The sequence below is a fragment of the Bubalus bubalis genome, chromosome 19 (genome assembly GCF_019923935.1).
Source record: "Bubalus bubalis isolate 160015118507 breed Murrah chromosome 19, NDDB_SH_1, whole genome shotgun sequence".
In the NCBI taxonomy this organism is placed as follows: domain Eukaryota; kingdom Metazoa; phylum Chordata; class Mammalia; order Artiodactyla; family Bovidae; genus Bubalus; species Bubalus bubalis.
The window spans coordinates 66347038-66372763 of record NC_059175.1 but is presented as its reverse complement, the minus strand read 5'-3'; the positions used below and the strand labels follow the sequence as shown (position 1 = coordinate 66372763).

At 53.3% G+C, this 25726-nt stretch overlaps 1 protein-coding gene across 2 annotated transcripts in view; it reads left to right on the top strand.

The window, feature by feature from the left end:
* The window catches only part of TENT4A (terminal nucleotidyltransferase 4A), a 41191-nt gene extending 19832 nt beyond the window's left edge, over positions 1 to 21359 (top strand). Inside the window, exons 2-13 of one of the 2 annotated variants that reach the window (XM_025270724.3) lie at positions 5401 to 5524; positions 6288 to 6334; positions 7178 to 7298; positions 8263 to 8370; positions 9461 to 9589; positions 11695 to 11908; positions 13773 to 13899; positions 14884 to 14984; positions 15534 to 15706; positions 15958 to 16116; positions 18446 to 18610; positions 19209 to 21359. In XM_025270724.3, the coding sequence (XP_025126509.3) occupies positions 5401 to 5524; positions 6288 to 6334; positions 7178 to 7298; positions 8263 to 8370; positions 9461 to 9589; positions 11695 to 11908; positions 13773 to 13899; positions 14884 to 14984; positions 15534 to 15706; positions 15958 to 16116; positions 18446 to 18610; positions 19209 to 19400 (1660 nt within the window). In that variant the 3' untranslated portion in view covers positions 19401 to 21359. Of the gene's footprint in view, positions 1 to 5400; positions 5525 to 6287; positions 6335 to 7177; positions 7299 to 8262; positions 8371 to 9460; positions 9590 to 11694; positions 11909 to 13772; positions 13900 to 14883; positions 14985 to 15533; positions 15707 to 15957; positions 16117 to 18445; positions 18611 to 19205 lie in introns of both variants that reach the window. The other variant, XM_025270723.3, reaches the window with a different exon arrangement.
* Positions 21360 to 25726: the final 4367 nt, after the last annotated feature.

Below are 25726 nucleotides of genomic sequence, written 5' to 3'. Positions count from 1 at the left end.
AGGACACTCAGGTCTCCTTAGCTGAGGGTGAGGTCTGTGTTGTGAAGAGGTTTCTGGAGTTGATTCTCCACCTCATGTCTGCAGAGGCACAGTCAGGCCTCACACCCCGTGACCCTCTGTGGCTTTCTCTGCCTCCCCATGGTGCCTTGTGGCCAGCTTCTAATTCACGTGTTCCTTTGGATTTGAGGTGCCATTACTTGCAGGAACTCGACCCATTTGAAATTGAAATATAAACTTCATATAGACAACTTTCTGTTCATTAGCCAGCTTAGAGGTGTACTGTTATGAAACATGCTGTGAAGAAAGAAAAATACTTAATTCTGAATTGGTTTGATGCTCAGCCATTGATTGAAAGATGCATCCCAATTTTAGACACATTGAAATGTTAAGGGAAAAAAGTACGTTTTCGTGATAATGGAAGAATAATAGTCTTTGCCCTATTACAAGTTACATCAGTTACTTGGAAAATGCTCTAATCAGGTACCATTGTTTACCAGGGTCTTGTTGAGCTGTTAAGTCACAGTTTTGTGAATGTAGCAGTGTGTGTGTATATAAATTATATCAAGAACCATAACACTTACTTTTAACAGTTGTGGTTCAATGCTGTCTGAGTCTTGGCGACCCCAAGGACGGTAGCCCGCCAGGCTCCTCTGTCCATGGGATTTCCCAGGCAGGAGTACTGGAGTGGCTTGCCATTTCCTGTTCCGCTTTTTGTGTTGTATTTAGTGTTATTTCCGGATGTTAAATACAATTAGTGGTGTAATGAGCACACTCATGAGTGAACTTGTATGTGCTTCCTCAGTTGGGTTTCCTCTAAAATGCATCTTTTTTCCCTGTCACTTTTTAAACATTATTATTTTTTTAAAATTATACATAATTTAAATTATTTTTTGGCCACACCATGTGGCATGTGGGTTCTTTGTTCCCCAGTCAGGGACCCAAACCCACACCCCCTGCAGTGGAAACTTAAGAGTCTTAACCACTGGACACCAAGGCAGTCCTGTTCACTTTTCAATTTATACGTAGATGAGTACATTCTAATAAACCCCCAAATTCCAGCAGCACCCAGGTGTCTATAGAGTAGGGGGTGGTCACTCTTGCCAGCTTGTTGATCACCTGGAGGAGGAAGCCCGGTGGCCTTGGCTTGTGGCCTCTTGGACCTTTCCCTGAGTTACATGAACACAGAGCGTGTGTGTGTGCGTGTGTGCGTGCGCGCGCGCGCCGCATGCCAGAGCCCAGGTGTTTCAGGCTCAGTGAGGGAACCTTCGTTCAGTCAGACCCGTGATCAGCTGACCCCAGGGTGTGAGGTTCAGTCTGAGAGTGCCTTGGTCTTTCTGAACAAATTCTTCCTGTTTCTGCCACGTGCAGCTGACAGTTTACATGCCACATGGTTTTGGAGAGAATTTCTTTGTAATGACTCGGCTGTCTCAGTCTTTGAGATTGTCGTGTTTGTGGTGGAGTCTGGAAGTCTGAGGTAGGTCCCTTTGATTTTTCTTCTGTTTGATATTTTCATTTAAAACTTTACCTCTGCCTCTCTATTACGTTTTCAGATGTAGAACGAGGCAGGAATCTGCCTTCTTTTTTTTTTAGCTACTGTGTCAGGATTCCGTTTGCAGAGAGGGAAAGTCACAGAGTGATGGTTCCCTGACCCCAGAGTGCCAGGACCAGGGCAAGGGCAGGCGAAAGGGCTGTGGGTACACCGCCCTTAAACTCTCTGAGAAGGCCCTTGGGGCTTCTGTCGGGGCTCCCTGGTACCTGTAGGAGCAGGAGGTCCATGATCTTTTAAGCGCCTGGGCCCTCCAGGTTACCATCGCTCTGGCCGGTTTTGCGATCCCGCTTCTCTGATTCATGATAGAGGAGATGGTCCCGCAACGGTCACAGCATAGAAATTTCCTTGAGAGGTGTGGGAACGGGTGACACTGGCCCCAGGAGACACGACTAAACTGCATGCTGATGCGAGACTTGAGTGTGGTTTTTACGCAGAGGTCTTGTCAGCTCTGAGACTCGTTAGAGGTTTTGCTGCGTGAGAAGAGAACAACCATGCTCATTTTCATTCTTGAGTAGAAAAGATCAAACCTCTTCCTGGCCATAGTTCTGTAAACCCTTTGGAGAACTGAAGGTGAGCGCGTGTTCACTCTCGGAAGCGGTGATCGTCAGGAGGCCCCGCCGTGTGTCCGATGCTGGTGTGGTCGGCACCGCTCGGTGTGGGAGTGTGCTGTCCCGACCGTCACAGGTCGCGTTTCTCAGACTGATGGATGCTTCTTGTGGTGTCAGTTCAGTCTCTCAGTCGCTCAGTCGTGTCTGACTCTGCGACCCCGTGGACTGCGGCACGCCAGGCTTCCCTGTCCATCACCAATTCCTGGAGCTTACTCAAACTCATTTCCGTATTGAATAACAGCATCCCAGCTGTTTTATTTAGGACTGTGTACCTTTTCCTAGGATACTTGGCCGTTTAAGTGACTTGTACTCATGCATTGAGTTATCCAGTGCAGAAGTCAAACACCTTCTGGATGCTCATTTTTGATGACATTGTATAGGGAAGGCCAGGTCTTCAGTGATGAGGTCATCAGCAAACTATGTATTTGATCAAAACGTGATGGATCCCATGCGTATTGATGGAGTGCCTGCTACAAGCCAGCACTGAGACAGGCTGTGAGCAGGTGCCCTGTCCTGGAGGTCGTGTTTCCCTGGCCAAGCCAGACTCCTGGCCACCCCATGCCTAGTGGGGGCGGGGATGCTGCTCCTCCTGCCCGCAGGCCCTGTGGGGCGGCTCTGCCTGGCCCCCAGCCCTCTCCTGCCCTTGGAGCTTCCTTCCTCTCAGGGTTCCTCCGAGAGCCCGAGCCGGAGGAGGCAGCTGCAGGGCTTTCTGAATCTCTCCAGATGGTTGTCAGACCTTGTCGTGTCTTTCTGCACCGACGGGGCCTCCCATTCCAGAGCCACAGTGGTACCTTGAGGGGCCCTTCCTGCCCAGAGGAAGAGCCCCAGGGTGGACCGGAGCCTTCTTGTCCAGCCAGGCCTCCGGCAGGATCCCTTCTGTTCCCAGAGGCCAAGCAAGCAGCCTCTTCCTGACGTGTGCTACAGCAGTCGCGAATCTACAGGTGCGGTTCATCACGCATCTCAGACACGCATTCAGTGTCTCACGGCGGAACGGGACAAGGCACGTCAACAGCCGTCTGACGCCGCCGCCGGTCACACACAGCCCTGCGGGCAGGCCCCGGGAGGCTGAGGGGTGGTGGCGTGTGGCTGTGTCTCGCGCGACTGTCCTTTCCACTCTGTGGTGGCATCTGGGGGGTTGGAGTGGCCTGTCTCCTGATGCTTTCACATGCTGAATGTGTGGAACGTGAGCTCGGATTTGACCACATCGGCTCTGCTGTTCTTCTTCCAAGTCTTCCTGCCAGTTGCCTGGCTCCTCCAGGCCCGTGTCCTCCGTCAGCGTCTCTGCACCTCTGTGCTCTGCTCTGACCCACAGCGCTGAGCTGCAGGGGAGCCTGTGTTCCTGGTGCTGGGTGGGCCGACTGCTCACCGAAGGACGGGTGACCCAGGGGTGCGCGCGGCCTCCTGGCAGGTGCTGGGGGCGAGGGCTGACGTCCTTGCCAGCAGGAGGGTCCCTGGTGTGGTCACTCACCTGGCACGTCTGGTCATGCTGATGACCGTGCTGAGCTCGGGGAATTGTGGCTCACAGCTCTCGCGACGTGCCATCTGAGCCACTGGAACGGTTGCGGGAAAAGGCTCAGGATGTTGTTGGCTCTCAGTCATTGTTGAGATGATAGAAGCTTTACCCCCTAAGTCTTGGAAATTTGATCGCTGTTTTGGTAAAATTATTGCATTTCAGTGTGGTGTGACTTACTATCTTTTCTGATTGACTAAAAACTGGACTAATGGCTTAAGCAGTAGCAGCTTGGGGTGATGTTTTGTTTGGAAAATTAGACATGGTGGGCTCCAAGTTAGGTCCCCGGTCAGTGGTGGCCTCGCCAACACTGCCGATGCGCCGTGAACAAGGGTGCTGAGGGTTTGTCTCTCGCTCCGCCCTGTCGGGGCTTCAGTGGCTTCACGTCGCTTGTAAACTGAGTCCTAGGACTGTCAGCGCAGGTGGGCTGTGGGGAGGCACTCCTGCGGGCGAGAGGGCCACAGCTGCTGTGGGCCGAGTTGGTGGAGGACGAGATGTCAGCCGTCTGGCCTCACTTTCGTGGCTAGGCACCAGATGGCCCCGTCAAGTCGTGCCTGCTCTCAGGTGGACTGTCTTGCTCACTATTGAGCTGATGTTGATATTATTACTGAATGAATTTCACTTTATCTTCTTTTCCTTGCTGCTGCTGCTAAGTCGCTTCAGTCGTGTCCAACTCTGTGCAACCCCATAGACGGCAGCCTACCAGGCTCCCCCGTCCCTGGGATTCTCCAGGCAAGAACACTGGAGTGGGTTGCCATTTCCTTCTCCAATGCATGAAAGTGAAAGGTGAAAGTGAAGTCGCTCAGTCATGTCTGACTCGTAGCGACCCCATGGACTGCAGCCTACCAGGCTCCTCCATCCATGGGGTTTTCCAGGCAAGAGTACTGGAGTGGGTTGCCATTGCCTTTTCCTTACTAGTAATCAAACTTGGAAGGGAACCAAGTAGATTTCTGGGAGTAGGTTATTTGCTCCCTTATCTTTAATCCCGCCAAGTTACTGAGGGTGACATGTCTTCCTTCCAGCAGAACGATGACCCTATGTTGCCCGCCCAGGGGACTGGCAGAGAAGTGACTCTGGGGGCTGGTGTATGAGGTGGCTTTTGGAGCCCGCCAGTCTCTCCTCAAACCACTGCTTTTTATTTTATATCTTTGTTACAAACGAAGGAGTCGGGGAGGGCTGAACTGACTGGTGTCCCTCACACCTTGGTCGCTGGCTCCCGAGTCGTGGCCTGGGCCCTTGTTGCTGATCCAGGGAGTTGTCTCAGTGGGTCGGGCAGACCTGGCTGCTGAGACTCGGGCCTGCTAGGCTCCTGAGGTCAGGTGTCTTCTCCTGGCCTGGCCTGTCTCAGAGCCTGCTGTAAGGGCGCCCCTGGGCCTGGAGCACACCTGGCTGAGGTGAGACCCCTGGGTAACTGGGGTCCCTGCCCTGCCTCCGTTGGGAGCACCCTTCATCTTCTCAGTTTCTTAACGTCAAGTCACTGGGACGTTTCTTTCAGATAAGACGTTAGATGCCAGTCGGAAGCTTTGGTGCGATGCGCTCGTGTTACTCTGGGGTGCTGAACCATACTGCATCCCCACAGAGGGGTCATCTCACCCTGCACTCTCAAGAGGAAACAAGAAACTGGATTTTAAGTGGCCAGAGATACGCTTTAGTGTCAAGCTGATCTGATAACAGAGCGAGACATGTGGTTGCATCTAATGGTAACTCCAGTGTGTTTCTCTTTTGTCCGCTAGACTTCACGAGGAAATAATTGACTTTTATAACTTCATGTCCCCTTGTCCTGAAGAAGCTGCCATGAGAAGAGAAGTGGTGAGGAGGATCGAGACCGTGGTTAAGGACCTCTGGCCGACGGCCGATGTGGGTATATGCGCCGTGCCGTGTCACTGCGGGCACCCTGTCTGCAGGCCTGTGCAGACCCGGCGGGCTGGGCCCCCTGCTGCGGTGCTGGGAGGGCGGCGACCTCACCTGTAGACGCACGTGCCCCTGCTGAGGGGGACCCCGGGAACCCGGGCTGGGGGTAGGGCTCTGCTCAGCTCGCCACCCCCCAGCCCCACTGGTGGTTCTGAGTTTCTGACGTCTTCAAGTGTGAAGACTGTCTGCCTTGGGGAATTTTTTTTTTGGAATCTTGTGATTATTTTCCTTGTTTGTAGTTTACCCTAAGATAAGTTTACCCCTTCCCGCATCAGACTGCGTAGCAGGGTTCCATTGTGTGAACCCTGGAAGTGTTTGCTTGCAAACCGCTTCCCCAGTGAATGAACCACATGTGCTCATGGAGGCGTTCCGTGGGCCCTGGGCATGTGGGGGGCAGTGGGAGATGGCCCTCTGGTGCCCTGGTGTCCCCGTCCCCACCGCAGCAGTTTCATCCCTGCCCTTGGGTGCCCTGGGACAGAGCGCTGTGCTGTCCACAGCCTGGACACCAGCGCTATGCGGCTGTGGGCGCTGCAAGGGGCTGTTTCGTCCTTTGATTCTGAGCTTTGGAGAATTCCTTTTGGGGTAGGCTTTTAACTTAAGGCTTGAGAGGATGCTGTCCAGTCAGTGGGGCCCCGGGCAGGAGCCGAGTGAGCAGTGGCGGCGGGTGCTGCCCGCTCGTCCCGGGTCTGAGCGGCACCCTCTGTTGCAGGTGCAGATATTCGGCAGCTTCAGCACCGGTCTCTACCTTCCCACCAGGTGAGCGCCCACTCTGCACAGATGAGGATGTGGTGGATGAAGCTGGGGCCAGGGGGTGGCATCTGTGTGCGTGCTGAAGGTTGAAAGCAGCTTTCTTGTGTGCAAATCTGAGGCTGGAAATGTAAGCTAAAGGAAAAGGCTGCAGAGCACAGGGGGAAAATTGCAGGAAGCAAACATTTACTTTACTGTTAGGATCATTGATTGCTTTGCCTTTTTCCTCTTGCACTTACTGGGATGGGCTGCAGAGAAGATGAGAAAGGAGGGGATGGGAAAGATGGGAGCCGTGGAGCAAGTGCAGCAGAAACAGTCTGAGCTCTTTGGATGCTTTTGAAAAGTTGCTTTTACATCTTAATGAAACTTCAAGCAAAATTGCATTTGAATAGGATTTTGTGAGGATTTTTAATTGATAGAAAACATCAAACAGGTGTTTGCATTTTAAAGCCATTCTCCAGCGTTTCCTCATAAAGGGTTTTTTAATGTCTAGTTTTACGTGCATCATTTTATTAAAAACTTGCATTCTGCTAAGCCAGTTTAATCCTCGGAGACTAAAGAGACTGCAGCCTCAGGATTTTTGGGGTGGCATTGGCGAGGCTGGTGGGGAGCTGGATCCACCGCAGGTGTCCATATGGGAGGGCCAGGCCTCCGCAGTCCCCTTGTGGTGTGGCGAGTCGGTCAGCGTCTGCTCTCCACCTGTTACAAGTAGTTCACAAACTTCGTTTTCTCTCACTAAGAGGGAGAGGCTGGTGGGATGATGTCAGCCCTGGAAGCACTGTGGGCCTGCAGCCGGTGTGTTGCCGTGCAGACAGGGGAGCAGGGGTTCACGTTCGCCTCTCTCCTGTCCAGTGACATTGACCTAGTGGTCTTTGGGAAGTGGGAGCGCCCCCCACTGCAGCTGCTGGAGCAGGCCCTGCGGAAGCACAACGTGGCCGAGCCAGGCTCCATCAAGGTCTTGGACAAGGCGACGGTGAGTGCCGCTGCTGGGTGCCCCGCCCGAGCAGGGGGCGCACGGCCACCTGCCGGCAGCTGTGGGGATAGCTGACACGGTTTACGGCTGGGACTGGTTCTGTTTGAAGACTGCTCGTGTGAATGTGCTCGTGTTGTTTTGTAGTTAGGGTTTCTAGCTGACGGTATGTTTAGAGACTGTCTGAAGTGCATGTTGTACTGCAAACACTGAACTCTGCAAACACTGAGCTCTTTGGATGCTGGTTAAAGCATGACTTTAAAGCACGACTCTTTAGTCGTGCACTAAAATATACGACTGGGTAATCCTTTGTGAAGCCGTGCAAGGAGGGGATAATCATACCCGAAGCAGGGCACATTCAGAGGCTGCCTCTGTGGAGAGTGGGGCCCAGTGATCAAACCACGGCATTTATTACATAGAAAAAGTTACCATTTGCCAAGTTACACTTCAGAAAGAAAAACTTGCCTGGTCCTTTCCTGTTCCAAAAATGTCCACATATGAAAAAACATACTTCCCTCAGGCAGAAGGTGGATGACCAGGCCTCGCTGGTGTGTGTGTCAGGGTCTGTCCAAACCCAGAGCTCTGCACAGCCTAGGAGCCCTGTATCAGCGGCCTGCTCCGTGATGCTCCTCAGTCTTGGCCCCGCCCCTCCGTGGCCCCACCCCCTCTGTGGCTCTGTCCCTCGTGCCGGGTGGCTGCTGGCCTCTGAGCAGGCATCGGTGTTTACATACAGAGCAGCCAAGGGGGCTCAGCCTGACTGTCCTGAGCAGCCCCCAGAATGTGAGTTTGGCAGTGTTACTACTAGTTTCCAGGATTGGGGGTTTAGCCTATGAGTATGGGGTGTGTGTGCGTCAACTCCTTTTGTGTTTAAGGAGAAAACCCTCTGTATAACTTGGGAAACATTTTGATACCTGACCATAAACAATGTTGCCTATTAAAGCAAGTTCCCCAAATTAAATCTCTGCAGGTACCAATTATAAAACTCACAGACCAGGAAACGGAAGTTAAAGTCGACATCAGCTTTAACATGGAGACCGGGGTGCGGGCAGCGGAGTTCATCAAGAATTACATGAAGGTGCTGTCACCGCAAGTTAGCATGATGCAGATAAGGGCCTTGTTAAGTTGGCTGACGTTTCCCTCATAAATCTTGAAACCTTTAAACTAATGATAATCTTTAATGAGAAAGACAGTTACAGATGGATTTACCTTAGAGTGTTATTTCTTTGGAATTACATAGCTGTTTCGCAGCTTTGCCTTCCTTTCCTAATAATTTTAGACACTTGCGTATCCTTATAGAGATCCTTCTAGTTATTACACAGTGGCCATCCCTGCAGCTCGTTGTGCCTGATTTGCAAGTTGAGTACATCATAGTGGAGCGTAGGTTTGCTTTCTCTGGGGTTGGGGGGAGGTCTCAGTGCCTCAGGATGGGAGGTGTTCCTTGAGCTGAGGGACTCTGGACTCTGACCAGGTGTGTGGTGCAGTTAAGCGGTGCATCCTTCCCCATTCAGAGAGCTGCGTTTTCTGGACCCTGCCTCTGCCCCCAGTTTGAGGCCTCGCTCCTCGGGAGCCGCTCACTCTGCAGTCAGGCTGGTCCGCAGAGTCCCCTCTGCTCCAGCAGAGCTGGAAGCGCGGCGGAGGTGGCCGAGCCCCTGCACCCCTCCGCAGATCCGGTCGCCCTACTCTCCACCCTTGTCCTGCGTTTGGCAGTGTTGCGTCCTGCTGGCCTCCTGCCTCGTGAGCTGCCCACCCCACTGCTTGTCTCATGGGTGCCCCTGAGTGTGGGCGTTTTGCCTGCTGGTTCTGGGACCTTCCCTCGCCCACGGCTGCACCCACAGAGCCCTGTGCTCAGCGCCTGAGAGGGGGGCAGAGACTTGGAGGAAGCACCCGTTCACTCCCCGCGCCCCTGGGCCTGGGGTCTCCATGCAGTCCCCCCGTCTCAGCCGTACTAAACCATCATCTGGGGAGGGGCCCCCAGCAGGGCCCTAGTGAGCCCCTCATGGATCTCTTCTCAGGCCCCCATGGGGTGAGGAGGCCTGGCCTCCTCAAGCCTCCTGAGGAGCAGGACGAGGAAGTGAGCTTCTTGTCCGCACGTGGAGTCTGCCCAGTGTGGACTCTTCAAAGCCACAGTAAATAACCAGATGCTGTCTTTCTTTTGGAATTTGCAGAAATATTCGTTGCTGCCTTACTTGATTTTAGTACTGAAACAGTTCCTCCTGCAGAGGGACCTGAATGAAGTTTTTACAGGCGGGATTAGCTCGTACAGCCTCATTTTAATGGCCATTAGCTTTCTGCAGGTGAGTATGCTTTGTCTCAAGAACCCTTGACCTTGAGGCTGACGTGGGGGTCGTTGTTCCCTGGTGTTCTGACCAGTTGCTTCTTGGCTTCCAGGTCTTTGCTGTCCCTGCCCAGCTCTGTTCTGATGTAGTAGAAATTGACTTCTAATCTTGATGATGAAACTGTTTTGATCAGTACTTTTTTCCTTTGCATCTGTTTTTTTGTGTCTGTTGTAACTGTTAGAGGGCTTATCTCATTTTATCAATCAAGTATATATTGACCTAACCCTGAAGAAACACTATGTTCAGAAAAATTGAAAGACATGCCTTGAAAGACAGTGAAAACCTTTTCTTCGTTCTTGACTGTCATTTATACTGAAAAATTTGTCTCAGAAAAAAAGTCAAGTCCCACATATGGGGAAAAAAAAAAATAAGAGCTTTTTCCTGAGTGATGAAAAGTTGGTATTTTGTCTTTATCTGTTGCCCGTATTTTGTTGAGTAGCGTGGAAAAACCTATCAGGAAACCTGAGTATTAAAGGCTGTGCCGCGCTGATGACCTGTCCTTACGCTGCGTTTCTAACGTGCGGTCTCTGCGTGAATCGAGGCACGATCGTGCCATTTACACTTGTCAGCCCCTCTGCTATGTTCTGGCCGCACAGCGCTGCTCATCTGTTCTGTGTCTGTGGTGGTGCTGAGGGTTTTGTGTTGAGACTTGTCTTGGTACCGTCGGCACTGCTGATGGTGGAGCGGCTGGGCCCCGCGCCCTGCACCCCGGGGTCTCCTCGGCGTGCCTCTGGGGAGGCCCCGTGAGGGCCCACGGGCAGGTGGGGCTCTCTCTGCTGCTCCTCGCTGCGCCTCCCTCACGCTGCCCTTAGAGCCCTTCTGCCCGAGGTGTTGGGCCTTTTTTTTTTTTAGAACTAAGCATAAGCTGTGTCCTTAATTTATTTCCTCCCGCTTACCTGAACTGTCCCGGCAGCCTTGTAGCGTGACTACTGCCCACTCTCGTGATGCCGGGTGCCCGGCTCAGTGACCCTGCGCAGGCTACCCGGGCCTGGGCGAGGTGGCCACTGTCAGCTCCACCCCCTTGGTGCCCGGCCCTTCCTGCCTCTGCGCTGTGCCCACTGCGTCGTCTGATCCATGCCGGGGCTCACGGAGGTCGTGGCTCACTTGCTTGGCCTGGGTAGCGCTCAGGCGGGGAAACAGAGGAGGGAGAAGGCCGGAGAGCAGCAGGACCACGGCACTGAGCCTGCGTGAGGGCTCCTGAGCCCGGACATGCCTGCAGCCTAGGAGCCGCGCTTGCACCACGGCCGCTGCGCTCTGAGCGCTTTCAGCCACCGTGCTTCTGCTGGGACTTGGACTCGATGGTCCTCTTGCCAACCGTCACTGTCCAGCAGCACGGGTGGTGCTGTTTGCTGCGTCCAGTGGGATGGCCGCATGCGCTCGCGGGGCACTGGCAGGACCGGCAAGCTGAATGTTTGGTTTAACTTGTCACAGTGGGCCGTGCCCTCAGATTCCTGAGCCTTTTAATGACACTCAGGAGGGTCAGTAGACAGGGGCTCAGCTTCAGAATAAATCCATTAGCTGCTGCAGGGACAGGTGGAGTGGAGCTGAGGCTGAGGCTAAGCTGTGTGCCGGCCAGTGAGGCGAGTTGGCCGTAAATGCTGGCACAGAGCTGGTGGCCGTTGAGTTAGGCCTTTTATTCTGAGCAGTGATGCTCTTCAGGCTCACACTGCCCCCTGCTGGTTGCATTTCAGAATAACGGAATTAATACTAGAATCTATATATTTGCCTCCACCATCTAGGTGACTGAATTGTACAGAATATGGTCCACTCACCTACCACTGTTCGGGAATTTGGGGTTAATCAGATGTCTGTGTAGCAATGTGTGGCTTCTGAATTTCAAAGGATTGGAGTATAATTTAAAAATTCAGATGAGCAGATCTTTTTTCTCTTGAACACCCTTGGTTGACAAGCGATCCAGGCTCCGGTGGTGCCTCCTGGCTGCTGGTGGTGGTGGGTGGACGAGGGCCCCTGACTGCGTCCTGGGTCGGCCGTCTGAGCTCACTGCGTGTGCGGTGTCTGCAGTGTCCAGAATCCACACAAACCAGGGTGCCTTGCTTTCACAGCTGCATCCGAGAATTGACGCCCGGAGAGCAGATGAGAACCTTGGGATGCTGCTTGTGGAATTTTTTGAACTCTATGGAAGAAATTTTAATTACTTGAAAACTGGTATTAGAATAAAAGAAGGAGGTGCCTATATCGCCAAAGAGGAGATCATGAAAGCCATGACCAGCGGGTACAGACCGTCGATGCTGTGCATTGAGGACCCCCTGCTGCCTGGTAAGGACCCTTGCTCTGCGCGGGCCCCTGTCTACAGGCACTGTGCTCTGCCCGCCGATGCCAGCCGGGGAGCATTCACAGGCGCCCAGCCACGGGCAGTCACTGGATCTCGTGTAGAGTCCTGCTGTACTACTGGGGTCAGGGTTGGCACGTCAGAATTCCTTGTTAATACTTCTAAATAATTTACTGTAAAGTTGCAACTTAGTTTACTTTCTGTAATCAGAGAAATGTAGAAAGTGTGAATTAAGAAAAAAATTTCTGTTTTTTTCTGAATGGAAATGTATTACCTGTCCGTCATAAAGCATCTGTTTCCCAGAAGCTTGTCACATAGAAAAGTGAAGTGTGCCATAATCCCCTCCCCTTTTGCACGCTCTTCTCCGGTTTTCCCTGTGTGGATATTAACATTGAATATTGCCTCCTTATTGATTGGACGTGTGTGCTCAGTCCTGTTTGATTCTTTGTGACCCTGTGGACTGTAGCCCACCAAGCTCCTCTGTTCATGGGATGCTCCAGGCAAGCATACTGGAGCGGTTGGCATTTCCTGTTCCAGTTAACTGGATGGCATCACATAATACAGACAACTTTGCCGCTTTCGGTTTTACTTAACAGTAAACCTAAGAGTCTCTTCTGTGCGCAGAGGGAGGTTCCAGTGTAAGACTGGCTTCTTGCAGAGCCCAGGTTAAGGTGCGTTTCCCGCACCTTTGCTGGCCGTCTTTGAAATCTTTGCCTACCTGATAAGGCCAGGCATGTCCATTTTCACTTCCTGCACTTTCTTTAATGGCTGAGGTGAAACGCATGGTTACTTGTCAGTCCCACAGGTGTCTGTGGAGGGTTATTGGGTGACACGCCGCTCTTTGTGGGTGATAAAGTCAGAGGCAGCAGGCAGCAGGCTGGGTGGTGAGATGGTCTGCTCCAGGTGCAGAGCCCCTGCGTGGTGTTTTGTGTGAGCTCACGTGCTTTGTCCGTCCGTCCACTGCACTGTCCTCCCTGGTTTTGTAAGGTCCTCTGTGGTCAGGGAAGTCTTTCTTTGTTGACATGTTGTACTTCTGTCTCTTGCACCTGTGTTTGGTATTTTTTATTATTTGTGTGTGTGCGTGTGTGCTAAGTCACTTTAGTCGTGTCTGACTCCTTCTGACCCCATGGACTGTAACCTGCCAGGCCCCTCTGTCCATGGGGTTCTCTAGGCAAGAATACTGGAGTGGGTTGCCATGTCCTCCTTCAGGGGATCTTCCCGACCCAGGGATCAAACCTGCATCTCTTTTATCTCCTTTATTGGCTGACAGGTTCTTTAGCACTAGCGCCACCTGGGAAGCCTTTTGTCTCTTGCATTATATTTGGTATTTTTTTAGTGTTTAGCTCCTTATATGTTTTTCAGCACCCTCAGATTTATGGTTTTTGTTTTGTGGCTCCTGGGGTATGACATTTATTTCTTGTCTTCTGAAAGACTCTCCTCTGTGGTCGCGTGGTCTGTGTGGCGCTTTCTCAGCGGTGCATTTCCCTCCCCCAGGACAGGCCTCCAGCCCTGGTGTGTCCGCGTTTGGTCAGCTAAGTGGCCAGCAGTTCCTTTGTCTTCAGCGTTCGCTGAAATGTAATTGAAATAGGAAAACCCACACAGTTACTGAGTGGCTACATGATTAAACCTGGAAAAGAGAAAATGTTGGTGCTCAAGGATATGTTTCCTAAGAAAAACACCCCCACTTGAACTTGAGGAATGAGTGACATGTAAATTGAACTTGGAAAGTCTGCCGTTCCAACAAAGTCCGCTCCTTACCTGGACTCCCTTAATGACTTCAGTGCGCTTCATTTTATTTGCTGTCTGCAAATGCGAGAAGCCGCACCTCTGACACGGGCTCTCTCGTCTCAGGGAACGACGTGGGCCGGAGCTCCTACGGGGCCATGCAGGTGAAGCAGGTGTTCGACTACGCCTACATCGTCCTCAGCCACGCCGTGTCGCCGCTCGCCCGGTCCTACCCCAACAGAGACTCCGAAAGGTACCCCATCCTGGGGCCGTGGCTCCCGTCGTTTGCCTCCACGGAGTTTGCCGCCCTGTTTCAGGAGAACCTGAGAATGCTGGGAAAGGAAGGCCTTTCAGGGGCTCAGGGTGGTCATGGTGGTCAAGAGGTGAAAGGTTTTCATTTAGAGAGCTAGGATTTTCCCAGGGTATTAGTTTTGGGGAGGTCATTTCTGGCTTTTAAAGCTGTAGAGTGTGATGCTTTTTTTCCGGCTGCCCTCAAGAGGTGGGTGTCGGGCCCTGAGGGACACGTCCCACCCCCAGGCCCCTCCCTGCACACCGGTCGGCCCTGAGGGACACGTCCTGCCCCCAGCCCCCTCCCTGCACACTGGTCCTTCGTGCCCCTGTTTTGAGCGCTCACTTTTCTGGTGTGCACTTTTACTGGTGAGAAGTGTTTCTTCCTGACCGCAGAGTATGTGCCCGTGGAGGTGGGGCTGGGATGGAGGGACAAGCTGAGGGGAAGTGAGAGGCAGGGGCGATGACTGTCACAGGAGGTTGCTGAAGCTGGGCCAGTACGTCCGTCCTCAGAGGTTATGGAGGACGCGGACTCGGAGGCCGGCTTGGTGGTGGGGGCACAGGGCTCTGTGGCTTCTGTCTCCTGGGTGTCTGGGGGCAAAACTTTGGGCCTGTTCTGGGCACTCTGTGTCCCCCGTGTGGTGGGAACAGGGCAGGGCCCCTGTGGTCACTGGGGCTGGGGCCGGCTTCCCTACCTGGCGGGGACTTCAGCGGTCCTTTGTGGACAGATGGAGGTTCCAGGACTTGTGCATCCCTGCCCCCACTTAGTATGTACCGTGTAGGTTTGGATTCAAACAACAGAAGTCAGCCGTAAGATTACCTTAGCTTGCCCCAGCTTTCCCTCAGCAGAGTTCGGTGTTGGGATGTAAAGTGGCTATTGGATAGGACGGTCGGCTCCACGGCACGCTCTGTGCTGCACTCACGCCCGCGTGCCTTTTCCCTTCCACAGCACCTTAGGGAGGATCATCAAGGTGACTCAGGAGGTGATCGACTACCGGACGTGGATCAAGGAGAAGTGGGGCGGCAGGGTCCACGTGCCACCAGACCCCGGTGAGAGGCCCCCTCCCGTGGCTCTGCATGTCCTGACGCGCTTGCGCAGCAGTGTCTGTCTTTTAGTAACAAACCATTAACACTAAGAAAGCAGCTTGTTTCCTGTAAGAGTTTAAAGCTGTAAGGTTTAGGCCAGTGCTGTGCACACATGGAAGTTCTGAAGTTCCCAGGAACTGCATTATAAGTGGAAAAAAGCAGGTGAAATTAATTTTAGTAGTCTGTTTTATTCAACTGAGTGCTCAGCATACTGTCATCTGAACGGGTAGTCAGCACCCAAAGCTGTGGGTCTCTAGCGCCGTGTCCTCCGCGTGCGGTGCATGTTCACCCCTGAAGCGCCTCAGGGCCAGGCTCTGTGTAACTCACAGGTGGAGCTGTACACCCGTGTTGTTTCGAACATAGTTAAGTGTGCTCCAGTGGCTGAAATGTAGCTTAAAAAATTAATTGACATGAAGTGAAATTAGGAGCTGGCTTTGTTGGCCTCACGCGCAGCGTCAGAGGCACAGTGGGGCCGCGGGCTGAGGGGCGTGACGGCTCCACCTCCCCCCACAGACAACAGGGTGAAGACCGCGGAGCGGACGGGCGCCTGCGAGGGGGGCCAGCCTCCTCCACGAGACCCCGAGCCTCCCTTGGGCCCGCGCCTGACCCTGCCCCTGCCTGGCCCACAGCTCCGGTCGTCCGGCTCGTCCGCCTCCTCCGTGTCCTCTCTCTCTGGCAGCGACATTGTGAGTGGCGCCCTCTGAGCCGGGGGGCTGCCGGGGGTCGTGGTGTACAAACTTATGGGGAGATAAGACCAGCAGTCGGGTGTCTCAGCTGCGATTCCATGATGTTCTTCAGTTTTGACCTGACCGGGAGGAGCCCTGGGTGGGGGTGGGGGGGTGCCTGCATTCTGGGACGCCCTGGGGCTTGCCTGTGGCCACTCCTGTAGCTCTGAGGGGCACAAGCCTCGGGTGCAGCCCTCCTCTTGTCCCCCCAGGACTCAGACACGCCGCCCTGCACCACACCCAGTGTGTACCAGTTCAGCCTCCAGGCGCCCACCCCCCTGCTGGCCAGCCTGCCCGCCGCCCTGCCCATGGCGAGTGGCAAACCTCAGTCCACCACGTCCAGGACGCTGGTCATGACAACGAACACGCAGGTATGCGGCTGGCTGGGCCCTTCCCAGTGACGGCCTGGGACCAGGTCCAAGGTGCTGTGCGCGGTAGGCCTGACTGACAGCGTTAGATTAGAGAGAGAACCTTAGACGTTCTTGGAACAGATACGTCTGTCCTGTAGGCCGTTCTCATCCTTGGTGGGTTGATAGAACATGAGTCCTGTCGTCCTGCAGAGGTCCATGTTCTTGAGCTTCACCATATGCTGTGTTTGCACCAGGGGACTCTGGGTGGGCCCAGAGCTGCTGCTTGACAAGGTCCACGTGGTCTTTCTGCAAGTGACGCTGGCGCTCAGCATGAGCCGCTGTCCTGGGCTCGTGCTCAGAGGGCCCCTGGTGCCGTCCCTCAGCCGAGAAGGACACGGTCCTCGATTTCCTCAAAGAATCTCATTGTTTGCACTCTTACTCAGATTTGATACCAACTTTGACTTCTCCGCATCATTCACTACATACAATTTATAGAATTTTTTCTATTATAGTATGTCCTTTTTCAAAAAATTTAGACAAAATTAGTACACCCGTGTTGTTTTTAGAACCCGGGTGTTTTAAAAAGGTAGTTTTTAGAGGTAGTTTTTGATGTTTTAGATTTGTAGTTACTTTCCAAATATACATCAACTCCATGTGTATGAAACTCATCACATTAATGCACTTCTGAAGTAGAGTCGGCTTTCACAAGCAGTTGTGATCTGAGCAGAAGGTGATGGGGATGCCCTCGTGTCCCCACGTTTCTCTGTGATTCTGGGCTCCCCTTGTAGGTAGGGTGTTCTCAGGACACACCCCAGGCTAAGGGGGTGCGGAGGCAGCAGGCGCGGGACGCACAGTGATGGCCATCAGCAGAGCCCCCAGAATCTTTCACTGGTACCTTAGCAAGTAAGAACCACAGAGGCAGTGCCTGCAGTTTGGACGAGGAGGAGGCAGTGCCCACACGCAGGTGAGGGCGCCACAGACAGACTTAGGATTGGCCTCTGCTCGGGCCCGGCTCCCTCGAGAGCTGTGTGCGGGTGCTGCCCGTGCACCTCCTGGGTGGCGTCAGGACCACGTGCTCCCTCTGGTCCTTTCTGTCACCTGCACAGATAGGCAAAAGCTAAGGCCACTAAGGGGTTTTTCTTAAAAAAAAGCAATATATTTATTTATTTTACTTGGCTGCCCTGGGTCTTAGTTGTGACATGTGGGATCTAGCTCCCTGATCAGGAATTAAACCTGGGCCCCAACCTTGGGAGCGTGGAGTCTGAGCCACTGGGCAACCCGGGAAGTCGTCATTCAAGGCTTAAGACAAAAAGCTCAAAGCTCACTTATCATTTTATCACCAAACTGCAAATGTCTCTTCCAGTGGGGGAAGTGACTGAGGGAAATCCCACTTGCAAACCCTCACGTGCATGGTCTCTTGAGTGCCTCACTCGTGTTGAAGTCTGCCCGATCAGGATGCAGTGGAGACTTAACAGCCAGGACACAGAGCTGTCAGAGACCCCAGGAATGGGTTCTTCTCTGCGCCCCTGGGGGCACAGAGCCCCCACTGAAGAGAGGCCCTGGGAGGGAGGAAGCGTGAGGAAGGGGTGCCATCCCCGAGGCCAGCTCCTGCCACAGCTGTTGCCCAGGAGGCCACAGCCACCCTCCTGAGGTCTCGGGGGCTAATGCGGACAGTTCTAAGATGAGAGCAGAGAGGGTCTGGAAAAGCAGGTGAGGGGCTCCCGAGCCAGCACCTCTGCCCTGATGGGAAGGTGCTGCAGAAATGGGAGGGGAGCGGAAGTGGGGGTCATCCCGTCTGCAGGCCTTCACTCCAACTGGCCTGGGGCCTCTTAACCCGCTTGACCCAGGGCGCTATCCCAAGACTCAAGGGGCAATTTCTCTGATAATTGTAGTTCTCTTGAATTTTATGGTCACCAAAACCTAATGGCTTGGGTGACTGGACATCCTTCATGTTGTTGTTATGCTTCAGAGCAGACTGTTGTGAGGTGGTAGTCAGACATAGACTGAGTCAGAGCTACTTAGGAGCCTATTGTGGTGTAGTCAGACTGAGGAGCCTGTTGTGAGGTTGTAGTCAGACCCACTGAGGAGCCTGTTGTGACGCAGTCAGACATAGACTGAAGGGCCTGTTGTGAGGCTGTAGTCAGACAGACTGAGGAGCCTGTCAAGAGGTTGTAGTCAGACATAGACTGGAGTTTGTTGTAAGTTTGTAGTCAGAGACAGACTGAGGAGCCAGTTGTGAGGTTGCAGTCACACAGACTGAGGAGCCAGATGTGAGTGGGGCCCTTCTCGGGGCTCCTGGTAAGAGCTGTATTGCGTGGGCGCTCATGCCGTCTCTGGTCCTCTCCCCCAGACCAGGTTTACTATCCCGCCCCCGACACTCGGCGTGGCCCCCGTGCCCTGTAGACAGGCGGGCATCGAAGCTGCTCCGGCGCTGAAGGCCGTCCACCACGTGTCCTCCCCGGCCATCCCTTCTGCGTCCCCCAACCCGCTCTCCAGCCCCCACCTGTATCACAAGGTATGGCCCCAGTGCCCAGGGCTGGTCACCCGCAGGCTGGCGGTCGGCCTGCACTGAGCACCTTTTCCACAGAGGGGGTCCACACATGCTCTTTGTTCTCAAGGGGCAGCTTGATCATTCAGCTTCGTGTTTGCTTTCCCTGTGACAAGCAAAGCGTTAAATTATTTTAAAGTTTAGTGTAGTTTAATTCATTGAATTTGTTAGCATAAAAGTTAAGTTCGAAGTAAAGAATGTTTCCCATTTTTTATGAATTTCCACGGTAGGAACTTTGGTTTTCAGAAAGCAAATGATGAAGCAGGAACGATGACGCTGCCCACGGTGTCGCCCCCCCCACCACTGCACTGCCCCTGGTCTTGCTGGGGGCGCCCTGGACTGGGCTGGGCTTTCTGGTGCCTGGGGTCCTGGGGGCGTGGGTCCACTGCCCTGGGGCCCTTCTAAGTCTTCCCTACACGTTAGAAACGCAGTTCAGGAAAAAGGCCAGGATGTCGGGAAGAGCCATGGCCGGGGTCCAGGCTCTTGGCCCGTGGGGGAGCAGGGCTGCAGGTGGGGGTCAGTCCAGGCCGGCCTCGAGCCGCGTCCCTCTCGGTCCCCTCAGCAGCACAGCGGCATGAAGCTGTCCATGAAGGGCTCCCACAGCCACGGCCAGGGCGGCAGCTACAGCTCGGTGGGCACTGGCGGCGTGCGGCCTCCTGTGGGCAACCGGGGCCACCACCAGTACAACCGCACCGGCTGGAGGAGGAAGAAACACACACACACGAGGGACAGCCTGCCTGTCAGTCTCAGCAGGTAATGCTCCTGGCGGTGCCGCCCGGCCTGCCCTGCAGACTGCAGCCGGGCGGCCGCGGGGCCCCGGGACCGGAGACCAGCCCCGGCCGGCCACGCTGCATGTCCCCGTGTGGTGGTCACGTCCTCAAGAGCAGCTCCCTGTGTCGTCTGTGAAGCCTTATTAGACGTGGATGCTGTCTGCTGCCTCCTAGGCGTCTCCTTCAAGGCCGGAGCGGGTCTGCAGGGAACCGGGGCCGCGCAGGGTCTGGGCGCCTCTCGGCACCATGCCTGCCCTGCGGGTTGGGTACTTTCATTTCACGTTGTTGGAGCAGCGGAGAGCGAACCCCATTATTTCTTGGGAGATCATCATTGTTTTACTGCCCTCACGTTTTGTTTCAAATTTCAGAACTGTTTTTCTATGTAAATATTGAAAACTTATGATTTGTGCAATAACTCAGATATTTTTTATTTAATTTCATATTTTCACATAAGTTATATTGAAGGGAGGAGGGAATTTTTTTAAACAAGCTTAGATCCTTTCCCGAGTTGCATTTTCTAAGTTGGGTTCATCGTGTTGGCTGGATGTCTGATGAGCGTTGTTGTGAACACCACGAATGAGGGGCTTGGGTAATTTTTATGTTCCTTTAGATCAGATGTGAGGCCTCTCAGCCTGTGGTGAAGGAGCCGAGTCCCTGCTCCCCCAGGGGTTCGGCTCCTAAACATTCTGACCAGCTGCCTGTCGGCTCTGCCGTCCGGCCTGTCTGTGGTCCTGCTCTGACCTCGGAGTTTTAATGTTTTGGGTTTGGTTCTTTTAAACTGTAGACAACAGACCCAGCATTTAAAGTGCCAGAGTATAACTTTCTGCAGGGAGAAAAGGTCGTCACGTGATAAGATCTCAAGCGTGAACCGTGAAACGCTTCAGGTTTTAGTCACACAGCCTGTCGTAATGGGTCTGGCGAGCGTCATCACAGACAATGGTACCCAGTTTTAGGAATGTGGAGAAAGGAGTTCTGTTGATTCCGTTGTGGAATCTGTAGCGGTATGCATTCGTTCTGTTAAGAGCAACTATAGGAGAAGTACTTGAGCTGCTTGGCGTGCCGTGGGGGGTTTTTAACACATCGCTGGAGAGCACAGCCCAGTGTCGGGCCGGAGTGGCCGGCGCCCGACCCAAGAAGCATCCTCTGCAAGTGTGTTCTGCCACGACAACCACTGTCTCTGTTACCCATCCCGAACACCGGCGCAGCCACCCTGCCTCACCCTGAGTTTCCCGAGTGCCGCGGGTGTCCCGGGAGGTGGGCGCCTCTCCTGGGTCATCCAGTTCCCATTTTTAAGACGGGGTTCTGACCCTGCTACACTACAGGTGGGATGGTCTTTGAAGTCCACTAGCGAGAAGCGGGATGAGAAGCTTACTGCCATGACCCCGGTGGCGTGCAGAAGCGGGGCGTTCTCGAGGGCTCCGAGTGCTACACGCCCCACCGTGTCTGTGGCCCCCGAAAGGCGGGCCTGGCCCGCTGGTGTGGAGAGGGGCCGACGTGCTTGCGGGCTCCCTGGGGGGCTCCCGAGCCAAGTAGCACAGTTTGTCTGCGGTTCGTGATGATCCAAGGTTATCAAAAATATTTAAAGATATTTAAATTGTGAACCTATTGATAAAGAAATATTTATAAAAACTGATACGTAGGCCTGTACTAATCTCTACGCATTAGCAATATTGACTGTAACCCCCCACTCAAGAAATGCGGCGGGGATGCAGGAGCATCGCCAGTGGCCCCAGGACGGAGCCCCAGGCCTGGGCGCCAGGCTCCAGCCCGTCACGGTGAGCGGATGAATTGGCCTGGCTCCCTGTGGCCACACACTGCGGGCTGGCAACAAGATATATCATGTTTCGATTTTTTTTGTGCGTGAACAACAATGTGGAAGCTAAAATTGACATATTTTTATGTGAAGTTTTTCTATTCTTTGATTTTTAATAAACTTGGGAAACCAGGTGGTGGCTGTGTGTGTGCCTTTTCCTTTCAAGGCGGGGGCGGGCTGCCTTCTGCAGGCTTTGTTCTTGCCTTGTCCAAGGCCGGACAGCCAGTGGTCATGTTGTCATTGGTTCATGAACTCAGAATCCAGTGAGGTTGCAGGCTGGCCACGGGAGAGAGCCCTGTCCCGGGCTAGGTGACAGGATGAGCCAGAGCCGTTTATTGATGCTCTTTGTGTGTAGTTTCTGACAAGCCGATGTCCATGGCGCTTAACTTCCCATCAGAATCCTTTGTTCCACCTTTCACTCTTGAGTCAACACTATACGACTTCAAAATAGCACATTTGAAACCACCGATAATCATAATGTGGCTTAAAATGTAGCTTATGATTAGAACATAGAAGGAAATTTATGAAAATTCCCACTCCCTTGAGTTACTGGCCTCGGCCCGAGGCCTCTGGCCTGATGCCCCAGAGCCATCGTGCATGGAACTTGGCGCTGTCGGGCCGGTGTCATGGGCCCTGCGTGCCTTCACGTCCTTCCAGAGGAGGCTTCTTCTGAAGACGCTCTGAGCGGCAGTCTGCAGACACCAGGCCTGGCTCCTCAGGCACCCCCCTTGCTGTGAGGTCGTAGAAAGCCTCCGAGGGTAGCTGATGGCCCACGACCTCAGCGGAGAAGGGAGCTGGGGCTGGGGGTGCAGGATGTGTGCCAAGCCACTGGAGTCGTGTCCCACTCTGACCCCACCAGGCCCCTCTGCCCGTGAGATTCTCCGGAGGTGAAGGGTGACGGGTGCATGTTCCTGAGCAGGGTGCCTCGGGTGGCCTTGGGCCAGGACTCGAGTGGCCTGGGGGAGCTGGGTGCGTTGGGTGCACAGGAGGCGGCCTGAGTAGGGTGCAGGAGCTAGCTGGAGGGGCAGAGGGAAGGTTCCTCTGCCCCTGTGGCCAGCTCTGGAGGGCGGGCTGGAGGAGGGCGTTGGGTGGTCCAGTTGAGAGGACAGCTGCTGGGTTTAAGAGGTAGGGATGGCCCGCAGGTGGAGCTGTAGGGCCGCCTGGAAGATTCAGGGGCGGAAGGGGGTCTCTGCCCACAGCACTCTTTGCACCAGCTTGGACAGCGTGATTCCAGATGCCCGAGGCCTCCTGGAGGGGCAGAGACTTAGTAGGCGGGCCACGCTGGGAGCCTGGGGTGTGGGCTATAGAGACTGCAGTCTCCTCAGTTATAAGCTGGGTCTCGGGGGGCTTAGGGACGGTGAGGGGGTGCTGGTGCTGTCTGACGGGGCTCTGTGTTCTACTGGGGCACCATGTGCTGGCGTCAACCGTCTGGAGGGCCCCCTCAGCTCGCTGCCCCTGTGGCCCGGCCCCACAGCCTCAGTGTCACTCTATGTTGGTTCACCACGTTGTCCTGGGCCCATCAGCATGGATTCCCAGGTTTCCAGCTGCCCCTGTGCCCCCGTCCTGCACCCCCCGCCACCCACATCTGGGTCTCCAGGATTTTGTCTGAGTTGCTTTGGGATCTCAAGTGCCTTGTCTTACCCTGATTCGAGGGACCTGGTAGCTGGGCCTCAAGCTGCCTGTGTGCACAGGGTCAGTGACATTGGTAAATCGGAAGCCAGTGTATGTGTTTTTGTTTGTCATGCTGTGATGGGTTTTTTAAGTTTATTCTTTATAGTTGACACATTAATTGTAGGTATACAGGTATTCACCTGGGCTTCCCTGGTGGCTCAGATGGTAAAGTGTCTGCCTGCAGTGCAGGAGACCTGGGTTCCATCCCTGGGTCTGGAAGATTCCCCTGGAGGAGGGCATGGCCACCCACTCCAGTATTCTTGCCTGGAGAATCCCAAGGACAGAGGAGCCTGGCGGGCTGCAGTCCGTGGGGTCGAAAAAGAGTCAGGCACGACCGAGTGACTGCCACACACATAGAACATTGTATTTTGGTATTTGTATAGCTTCCATGGACTGGGTTGCCATGCCTTCCTCCCGACCCAGGAATCGTCCTGATCTGGGGACCGAACCCAGGTCTCCTGCATTGCAGGCAGATTCTTCACCGTCTGACCCACCAGGGAAGCCCAATCCACTGAAAGACACTATGAAATACTATCTGTGTTCACCGTGTGATGATCTGATGAAGCTTTGAGGAGGGTGTGATGCTTATATCCTTAACACTTCAGAATTCGCAAAGCTTCTGCCAATCCTCAGGTGATTTAGATGACCAAAGGGAGCTGACTTAAAAGCTGACTTAAAAAGGATAGTGGCTACCATGAAACACACACACAAAGTCCCAAAGACCCCATTCAGTTCAGTTCTGTCGCTCAGTCGTGTCCGACTCTTTGCGACCCCATGAATCGCAGCACACCAGGCCTCCCTGTCCATCACCAACTCTCGGAGTTCACTCAAACTCACGTCCATCAAGTCAGTGATGCCATCTAGCAATCTCATCCTCTGTCGTCCCCTTCTCCTCCTGCCCCCAATCCCTCCCAGCATCAGAGTCTTTTCCAATGAGTCAGCTCTTCACGTGAGGTTGCCAAAGTACTGGAGTTTCAGCTTCAGCATCATTTCTTCCAAAGAAATCCCAGGGCTGATCTCCTTCAGAAGGGACTGGTTAGATCTCCTTGCAGTCCAAGGGACTCTGAAAAGTCTTCTCCAACACCGCAGTTTAAAAGTATCAATTCTTCGGCGCTCAGCCTTCTTCACAGTCCAACTCGCACATCCATACATGACCACTGGAAAAACCATAGCCTTGACTAGACGGACCTTTGTTGGCAAAGTAATGTCTCTGCTTTTGAATATGCTATCTAGGTTGGTCATAACTTTCCTTCCAAGGAGTAAGCGTCTTTTAATTTCATGGCTGCAGTCACCATCTGCAGTGATTTTGGAGCCCCAAAAATTAAAGTCTGACACTGTTTCCACTGTTTCCCCATCTATTTCCCATGAAGTGATGGGACCAGATGCCATGATCTTAGTTTTCTGAATGTTGAGCTTGAAGCCAACTTTTTCACTTTCATCAAGAGGCTTTTTAGTTCCTCTTCACTTTCTGCTATAAGGGTGGTGTCATCTGCATATCTGAGGTTATTGATATTTCTCCTGGCAATCTTGATTCCAGCTTGTGCCTCTTCCAGCCCAGCGTTTCTCATGATGTACTCTGCATATAAGTTAAATAAGCAGAGTGACAGTATACAGCCTTGACGTACTCCTTTTCCTATTTGGAACCAGTCTGTTGTTCCATGTCCAGTTCTAACTGTTGCTTCCTGACCTGCATATAGGTTTCTCAAGAGGCAGGTCAGGTGGTCTGGCACTCCCATCTCTTTCAGAATTTTCCACTGTTTATTGTGATCCACACAGTCAAAGGCTTTGGCATAGTCAATAAAGCAGAAATAGATGTTTTTCTGGAACTCTCTTGCTTTTTTGATGATCCATCGGATGTTGGCAATTTGATCTCTGGTTCCTCTGCCTTTTCTAAAACCAGCTTGAACATCTGGAAGTTCACGGTTCACGTACTGCTGAAGCCTGGCTTGGAGAATTTTGAGCATTACTTTACTAGTGTGTTAGATGAGTGCAATTGTGTGGTAGTTTGAGCATTCTTTGGCATTGCCTTTCTTTGGGATTGGAATGAAAACTGACCTTTTCCAGTCCTGTGGCCACTGCTGAGTTTTCCAGATTTGCTGGCATTTTTAAGTGCAGCACTTTCACAGCATCATCTTTCAGGATTTGAAATAGCTCAACTGGAATTCCGTCACCTCCACTAGCTTTGTTCATAGTGATGCTTTCTAAGGCCTACTTGACTTCACATTCCAGGATGTCTGGCTCTAGGTGAGTGATCACACCATTGTGATTATCTTGGTCGTGAAGATCTTTTTTGTACAGTTCTGTGTATTCTTGCCACCTCTTCGTAATATCTTCTGCTTCTGTTAGGTCCATGCCATTTCTGTCCTTTATTGAGCCCATCTTTGCATGAAATGTTCCCTTGATATCTCTTGAAGAGATCTCTAGTCTTTCCCATTCTGTTGTTTTCCTCTATTTCTTTGCATTGATCACTGAGGAAGGCTTTCTGAAAGACCCCATACCCAGGGCTAACTCCCACCATCTTCGAGCTGCTCAAGAAAAGGTTTCTTTACTGTGTTTCCATGGCTCCGTGGGGGTGGGGCAGTCCCCTAGTCATGGATGAGGAAGCCCTAGGCCACCCCTGCTGGTGTCATTCACTGTCCATCTCCCAGGGTCGTGGGTCCTGGAGAAGGACCAGTTTGTGATTCAAAGTCCCCAGGGTGAATTCTGGAGCTTCCCTGGTGGCTCATATGGTGAAGCCTCCACCTGCAACGCGGGAGGCCTGGGCTCCCTTCCTCCCTGGGTCGGGAGGAGGGCATGGCACCCCACTCCAGTATTCTTGCCTGGAGAATC